Raw genomic sequence first — 8,943 nt, forward strand, 5'->3', positions numbered from 1 at the left:
TAGGTTTGGTTGCACAAAAGTAGTATCTCACCGGTTGGTAGATATTTAATACTACATAAAATAAGACCCTACCATGGGTCTACATATGCCAACATATTGTTGACCCGTGACACCTATTTACAACAGCCTGGCCTCCATATCCACCAATTTTTATACATATTAATAAATTTAATACTAGTAATATTTTTAGATATTTTTCCTCTTCTAGAATGTCTACATTTACAGCTAAAAAAAGAGAAAAACCAATTAGTCAGAAAAGACGGACTAAATTTGCTCTTGTATTGTACAAACGATTCGGTTTTAAAATGGCTTTATGTTCGTAACGTACTTAAAGCTTTTAGGGTAGAAAAAAGAAACTAAATTATGAAATCAGCTTTTTAAAAATCAAGGTGCATTCACAAACATATTTGCCAAATTATAAGAGTCGCAAGAAACAACTCAATCTGCGCTTCAGTACAGAAGTAAATTCAGATCAGCTATATGAATCATCACTATCAATGTCTCGAGAAGTATATAACTCTAAACAAAAAAATAAAAATAAAGACACATCTAATGTAACACAGAATCACACCAGAAACAAAGGTTATAAATATCAACCGGGTCACAGCCGCATAATACAAGGTTAGGATCCGGGAGACAATTAGGGGGTGATTAGCTAACAAAGAAGCTCCCACCAGTCTCCATTAGTAGAGTCTATAATTAGCTGAACTAAGTTAGAGGTTCATAATATTTACTCTATATGTGCATTATATTACAGATAATAATCCAACCTTCTTCAATTTTACGCTATTATCAGTTCTTCAATGGGTGTCAGCTGATCTTAATCTCTTGGCCGCACGGATAAATTCCACCACCACTTGTACCTCATCAACTCGCTGCACGGATTACGATTGGAAGCATCCATTAGTAAAACTTGGAGCTAAGGCAAGTAGATTATGCAGTTAAGCATAGCAAGAGAACGAATGAGACCTGCGATGAGAAGTGCTGCTGCACAGCATTAAGCAGTTGTTCCTTTGTCGGGTTAGGGTTAATATGTGCCTGCACATATGCAAAACTGTTACTAACTTGAACAGACATGTTTCATTGATCATTGAAAATGATCCGCAGTGGAAGAAACTTACAAGGTTGAAGTTCCGCCAGTATCTCCATAGTGAACCAGTTCCTAGTTTTGCCAAGTTCAATCTCTGATAGTCCAAATGAAACAAATTAATTAATCAAGTATGGCACCGTTAGTTCAATAAAAGATGAGTTTTTCCAATGATTAAGCCTCAAGCAGCATATATTGACAGACTTGCAGGTATAGAAAGGCCCTTCCAATTCATAAAGAACAAGTCACAAAATTCACATAATGGATCTTATACTATTTGTACTTCATTTGAGTTTCTGTAATACCAGTTAAGATACTACTATAATTTAATCACTTTGAATGCAAACACGCAATGTAACCTGGACAGAGCAATTCAAATAAATGAATGGCAGGTCTAACACTGGACAGAGTCAATCTCTACTAACGTGCTTACCGGTTGCAAATAGTTAGGTTCAACTTCTCTGCAATTGCCACGGTTCATTGTCTTTGCTGGTCCAGACAAGGCCCATGTGGGCCTTGTATAACGAACTCTAGGCTTGCTCACTTTTCTGTACTCGACACCAGTGGCTACCAAAGAGAAGGAGGATTTTAATCAAATAAGAAACCTCTTTAGAAGAGTTGATAAAACAAAGTTCAGATAATGGAGACTGACCAAAGTGATGGCTTTCTTTTTCACCAATATCTGAACCACTGCTTGAGTCATCAAAGTCATAATCATCATCTTCTTCATCTCCCGTGGGAGGTTCTAGCACACTCAATGCATTTCTCTGTAGCTTGACTTCAACCCCATTTTTCAAAACCTTCAGTTTTGAGAGAAAGAAGTTTAGTACTCCAACTGATTCCAAAATCAAACAGACAACAGAATCACAAAAAAAATAAGGAAAACAAGGATGTTAACTAGGAGATTTCACAACAGCAAGGTCCAAAGCTTAACTATTTGACAAACAGAAATCATGTAAAGTTAATTTCACTTTGCCAGCAAGTCCACACAAAGTTTTGCTATTAAAGTAAAGCGTATAGCACTACATTAAGAGTAACTTAATTAAGAAGCCATTTCAGCAGTTATTTTAAGTCAAGCTGTCAAAGAGAAGAAGAATCATTCTTGACTTTTATGGGTAAATAGAAAAAAACAAACACACAATCTAAAAAGAATGAGGCCTCACCAGCCAATGCCAACCACCAAGCCCAACAGCCTTTTTGACGACTCCCTGAAGCCCTAGCAAAACACTCTTGGTTCTGTTGTTTCCAGTCACAATAACTTTGGTGTGTCTCGGGAGAACAGACAGTTCCTCATCACCACTCTCTTCACGGAAAGGCGATAAAACCCGAGAAGGACATAGTTGAGTCTCCAGCATTTTGCACGTCTAAACAACTAACTAATCACAGTGAACCTAATGAAGATAACAACAGAGATCAGTCTAGGTTAGCTACTGTTACTCCGCAACCAAACTGCAGAGCTCAACATGATGAATAATCCTTTCTCACTAGCTCCTCATTTCTATCAGACAATCAAATAAAAAATTGCTAATAACAGCCAACTTGGTAGCAGATTAAACTTCAACTTCTGTCACGTAGACCAACTTCCAATACAGAACTAAATCCCAAGAATCTCAATTAAGATTCCTTTCACAAGGATCTCACTCCTAATTACACGATTCACCTCAAAATGGCTTCACTGACAAGGACTTCCAACCTTTTAACTTTCAAGAATCGGAATCAATCATCCAGAACCCCCAATCTGAAATGAATTCCTGAAAAAGCAAATATCAAGAATGTCAAAAGGGTAGCGATATAATTCCCACAAAGCATGCCTACTCTGTCCAATCAAGGCATTTTCCTAGAGCCAGCCATATATACTCAAAGGAGAGAGAAAAATATAAGTAGTGATTTTTAGGATCTGATAAGACTGACACGAAATTTCTTATGGAATGTTGAATGCTATGAGCCAACAAGTTATTAAAACCAGCAATTCACGGATTTTACATGAGTATAATAAATGCAAAAATGCATGATCCACTAAAATCTACAGTGCATTCACACACACATATACACATACTTAAAAACAATTACCAGTGTCACTTCTCCTATCCAATTGAAGATTAAAGCAAATAATTTAAGCTTAAGCTCTCAAATTCAATCAAAATTACTAGCTAATGCTTCGAATTCACCTTTCCGTTACAGAACTTTCAGTTAGCTTGTACCAGAGCATGCATTTAAGATGAAAATTAGATATCTCACAAAAAAATTTAAAAAAATGCAAAAGTTAAAAAGACAGACGATTTTTTCGCAGAAGCAATACGCATGAGGCTACATTAAGAAATAAACGCTCACTCATAAACAATAAATGCTCGCAAATCGCAGTTCTGTGACTTTCAATTAGCTCGGAAGAAAACTTCTTCACTTGAATAATTAAAAATACACCAACGTAAACAAAAAGAAGTCGTTTAAAAGGCAAAATTAAAATAAAGAAAATTGAAAAGCTGAGAAGAGCTCAAAATTGTTGATTTAACATCATACTGAATCCGTTACATTAGTTGAACCAAAAATTTTGAGAAACTTAAAAAGTGATAGTTAGAGAAGAGCTCAGAATTGTTTTAATTTCAAAGTGAAAAAAAAATGAATATTTCACAATGCATAAAACAGAAAACAGTGAAAAATTCAAGCAAAGCAAACAAGTGAAATCCGTTACAGTTAACGTACGTATCGCAGTTCAATGCGAATATGAGTCACTCAAAGCAAAACAGTGAATTTCAGAGGCCAAAAGAAACGAGATTTTTGGAGTCAGATTTGAGTGAAATGCCATCTGATATAACACACAAAATGCAAGAATTTTCAGAGACTAATCTAGAGAGAGAGAGAGAGAGAGAAATATCTAGAGAGAGAAAGAGCATACAGTAAATGCTTCACAACTGCCATTGGAATGGAAACGACTCTGCTTCTCCTTCTGCTAAAAAAAGAAGAGAGAGGAGAGAGAAGATGAGACCCACTTGTTGTACGGTCAATTGGCTTTTTCTTCCTTATCTCTTTCATTTCTTTTCGTCTGCTTTATATTATATTGAAACCGGTTTGAACAGTTAACGGCTAATTGAGCCGGCTCAGTTTCCGATTTTGTTGCGTGTTAAGTCGAGTTGAATGCGATCTCTGGACCGGTGACGTACAAAAGGAATCCGAGGCTTTTGATAGCGACCACACGGTACATTCTATCCAATAATTTAAAATAAATCACACGTACATTTTTATATGAATATAAATCATCTTATTAAAATTTAAATTTAAATAAAAAAAATTAAACTTAAATTGCTTTTAAATATAAAGACAAAGCATTACTTTGAAACAAATTTAAAAACATGTGTCACATATATTGTGACAGAAAAGGTATTTTACATGGGAAAATAGTTTAATAGTTTGTTGATTTAGAGGATATTTGGATTAGTTTTTAAGCTGGTCAAATCAGCTTTTAAGCTATTTTTAGTTTTTTTAATGTTTAACAAAGTTAAAAAGCAATTAAAATAAGTTAAAAACTGCTTAAAACAAATCAACAACAATATGATGGACAACCCCAACTTATTGTTTTTTGGTTTAAAAACTATTTTTACTGAAAAGTCATTTTTTAAGTCAATCCAAACGGGCTCTTAAATTTAGTTGAAGAAAACACACTAAAATAAGCCAAAATAGTACGAGAGCACAGTAAAAACCAAATACATTTAAATGAAAATTATACTTTAAACAAGCTCAGTTTCTCAAAAAATATATCAATATTATATGCAGGGACTAATTCAGCTTTAAGGCTATGAGTTCCCGTAAAATCGGTAATTTTTGCTTAAATTTTATATCTGTATTAAGAAATTTACTAAGTATTTATAAATAATTGATTGGGAATCAAGTTATTATTGCATATATAACTCGAAATCATTGTAGAAATTTATAAATTTCAAATTATGAATCCGTCTATTCGTCTATGATTATATGTATATAATATATATAGGTTATATATAGTTTATAGTTAGCTAATACAATTAATTTATACTGAAGATAAAATTTTGCATTTTGTCAAATTTTAAGCTTTGGTTCTACTTTGTCTGGTACATCTCCGGCAACTACATCAACGAACAAGATCAGCCCTCAGATTATCTCTTTTGGCCGTTTAGCCCCTAATAATTTGCTATTATTAAGGGTATAAAGGTAAATAACATCCATGCTCATAAGCCGAGCTGAGCCGGTTGAAGATAAACTGAAAACCAAAAGAGAGGGAAAATAATTGAGGGACGAGTTTAACGTACACGTGTCAGTAAACATACAGCTGTCGGATCTTATCCTAACAAAGGGCAAAAGTATATATCGTTTGTACCTTAATTCACAACTGTTTGTACTCGGTGCAAGTGTGTGAGAGAGAATTTGAATTGTGTATTTTTGGAGAATTTATTAAGTAAATTTGAATATAGATTTGGAATCCGCTCGTTTTACGAGGCAGCTGGAGCGCACAAATTTCTCGAAAATAAAATTAAAAGATTTTTGAAAGAACATACCGCACTCCAGTGGGGTCCCTATGGACCCACGTCACTCTCTATAGAAGTGGGACCCAGGTGAGTAAAAATGTAGGGACCACTCCCACATGCTCTGCAATTACTTTTTTCTGTCGTTAGTCGTAATATGGGGAGTGATTCGTATCATTTTTGTGATTTTACTTTTGTACACTTATTTGTGCTCTTTCTGTAAATAATGTATGATGTTTGACTTACAAAGCTTACAAATTATTTATTCCCTTTTAAATAATATAAGAGCAATTTTTAAATAATTTATTTAAAATTTGCACACGTCTTATTGGAGCTATATTGTAAGTGAATTACTGCTTAAAGTACTTTTTTGGTTTCACAATCCCAGAGAATTTAGCTTATTGTTTTACATTTAAACCAAAAATGAATTATTTTTAATGGATACTGAGGTGATAATCGTGCATATATTATGTTGGAATAGAATCAAATTTTAGATTTGATAGATTCAACTTTCACTTCCTATCATTAAATCTAGTGAAAATAGTACGGGCTAACCAGTTTTCGAACTGATAATTCAAAAATAGCCAGTGTTTGTAAGATTATTGAAAAATAGTCACTATTTTGCTGCAATACGGAAAGTTTCAGCATAATATACTAGAGATTGGTACACGTGTATGAACTTCCAGCATATTATGCTGGAACTCCAGCACACAGAAAGTTCCAGCATAATATACTGGAGATTGTAACTGTGTATGAACTCCCAACATATTATGATGGACCAGTATATTATGCTAGAAACCCAATATATTATACTAGAACTCCAGTATATTATGCTGGAAGTTCACATGTAAAAAATTCGAACTCGAGTATATTATGCTGGAATATTTTTCGGATTTTGAACAGTATTTTGGTTCAGATTTATCTTTACATGGAAAATGACTAATTTTCGATTACTTTTGAAATTGTGGCTATTTTTCAATTACCACTTATAAATTTGACTATTTTTGAATTACACCCTTAAATCTATTATATGTTACATTATACAACAACAACAAATCTAGTAAATCGTACTAGACAAGCCCAATTACATAATGTTACATTATGTGTTCGATATTTAATATTTATTTTTTTATGAAAAATTCTCCGAGAAACACTCGCTATCACTATTTTTCGAATACGTATTGGATAACCTACTCACTGTGGAATAACCTGCAAACTACACATGAGATATAAACTGTACGAGGCAAGTCCGATGCGATGAGCTCTAAATCTCTGTTTAAATAGACTGCTAGTGAGTAGAATCGATCTCAGGTCTCGCACGTGAGAAACCACGCACCCAACATTAAAATTGATAAAGACAATAATCCTGCGTAGGTTCGAAGATTTCACCTTCTTTAAGTTCAGTTTCTGACAGTATATATGACCAGATGAATAAATAAATAACACAAATACACATACGCACAAGCCAATTTATAGACTAAAATAAAAGGAGTTATAATATACCAAGTCAAAATGTGGAAAGCTTTTTCCAGGTAAGTCTGGCATTTCATTAACTCTTTTGTCCATTTTGTAAGAATTTTTATATTTGAACTTGAAAAGTAATTAGTACTAGGCAAAGAGGAATATAAAGGTTTTTTTTTTGGGGGGGTGGCAAGAGGTATATACAGTTCACAATATTTAATACTACGAAATTTACAAAATAAATAAAGACTTTTGATATTAATTGTTTTAAATATGCCATAGTATTTACGTGACGATAAGACTTTTAAAATATGTGATCTTAAATATACTATACAATTTGTGTAGCTATAAAAGCTTGTTATTAAAAATAAAATGAGAATTTTATGTTAATTTATTCTTAAATTGATAGAAGAGTGATTATTTTTTTGGAACAAACTAAAAAATAAATATATTTAAGTCGGAAAGGAGGAGTATAATATACTAAAGAATTTTTGCTGTCTCTTTTCAAGTTTCTATTTGTTCAAATACACTTCAATTCGTGTGAAGAGGGAAATTTCAATTGGCTTTTGCTGTACTCCTCATTTCAAAAGTGTAACTTGAGAGGGAAAAACTTTGAATGAATGATTGGCAACGTTAAAAATATACATTAAATATTTGCCCCATTTACTTTTTGAGTTGTAAAATAAGTAGATATTGGTACAGTTATAACATACAAATGGTCCCAAAAGCAGTTGAAGAAGAGACACTTGGATTATCGTAATGTAATGAATTAAAAAACCAAACCAACATACTATAACATGGCGCCAGTTGATTGCTCAGCCAAACTTCAAATTTTTAAAAAAGATATATAATATTAAGAAATATTATGACCTTTTAATACCTTAAAAATATTGAAAACGATTTAGTAGCAGGTTTATTTAAAATTAGACCCACGAAATAATGGGGAAAAAGGAGCAGATATTTATGGATTCAGAAATAGTAATCTAAGTGAGATTTAAACACTAAATTGGTGGAATCGAATTGAAAACTATTGCATTACTAAGATGTTTAAAAACCAAGAAAATTTGTCTCAAATACTATGGTGAAGTATTATGTTTCTCATATTCGTGTATGCTCTATAGCAAAAGATGATACAGCTAAAATATCAACTTTCACTATCATTTTTTCAACTCTTGAATGTATTTAATTCCATTATTTCACCTAAAACAAACAAACAATAACTCAGTATAATTCCACAAGTAGGGTTTGGGGAAGGTAGTGTGTGCGCATACTTAACCCCTACTAGGGCCGGCTCAAGTATATGCGGGGCCTAAAGCCAAAATTTAATATGAGACCTAAATTTTTAAAAGAAAGTTATACGATATATTTTTTATTTAAAGTCTATTTTTCTAACTTTTTGAGATGCAAAGCGTTAATAATCCTTTTTATAGTTGATTTTCCCTAATAATTCATTTTTTTAATAATAGCCAACTCATTTAATTTTTCTTGAGATAGTGTTAATTTTAAATAAGATTTTATAGAGCAATAGAAGTATAGAACTATTAGAAGCTTAAATTTCTTGGAGAAAGAAAGTGAGTAAGAATATTAAAGAGAAAGACAGAAAATATGTAGAGGTTTCTGAAATATGAAGAGATCGGGAAAATAAAGATTGACTTGGACAAATTAAGAAAGGAAGAATAAAATTTTTTACACGTTATTTAATGAAGGAGTAAGAAGTGAAAAATTAAAACGTTGGGAAAACTATTCATCTACCCATGTTTAAGTAAGTCAAATTATTATTTTATTTATTTATCTAAAGAGTTTTCTTTCCTTTTATATTAAAAACTCTACTTTTGTATTAAAAGTACTAAATATTATTTTTTAAATACCTATAAACCCTTAAAAAAAAATGGGGGGCCCAAA

General features: G+C 32.4%; 1 protein-coding gene across 2 annotated transcripts; it reads right to left on the bottom strand.

Annotated features, from left to right (window-relative positions):
• Positions 1 to 567: 567 nt before the first annotated feature.
• Positions 568 to 4,115, bottom strand: LOC104088271 (uncharacterized). Of its 2 annotated transcripts, none has more exons than XM_009592925.3 (7): positions 3,981 to 4,115; positions 2,251 to 2,838; positions 1,740 to 1,887; positions 1,521 to 1,654; positions 1,122 to 1,184; positions 970 to 1,038; positions 568 to 875 (listed from the first exon to the last, which is right to left on the bottom strand). In XM_009592925.3, the coding sequence occupies exons 2-7, from the start codon at positions 2,440 to 2,442 to the stop codon at positions 801 to 803; spliced, it is 681 nt and encodes a 226-aa protein (XP_009591220.1). In that variant the 5' UTR covers positions 2,443 to 2,838; positions 3,981 to 4,115; the 3' UTR covers positions 568 to 800. The 2 variants fall into 2 exon arrangements, with proteins under 2 accessions (XP_009591220.1, XP_070038943.1); XM_070182842.1 differs by lacking the exon at positions 3,981 to 4,115 and adding an exon at positions 3,788 to 3,924.
• Between the last annotated feature and the right edge of the window lie 4,828 nt (positions 4,116 to 8,943).

The sequence above is a fragment of the Nicotiana tomentosiformis genome, chromosome 8 (assembly GCF_000390325.3).
Source record: "Nicotiana tomentosiformis chromosome 8, ASM39032v3, whole genome shotgun sequence".
Taxonomy (NCBI): domain Eukaryota; kingdom Viridiplantae; phylum Streptophyta; class Magnoliopsida; order Solanales; family Solanaceae; genus Nicotiana; species Nicotiana tomentosiformis.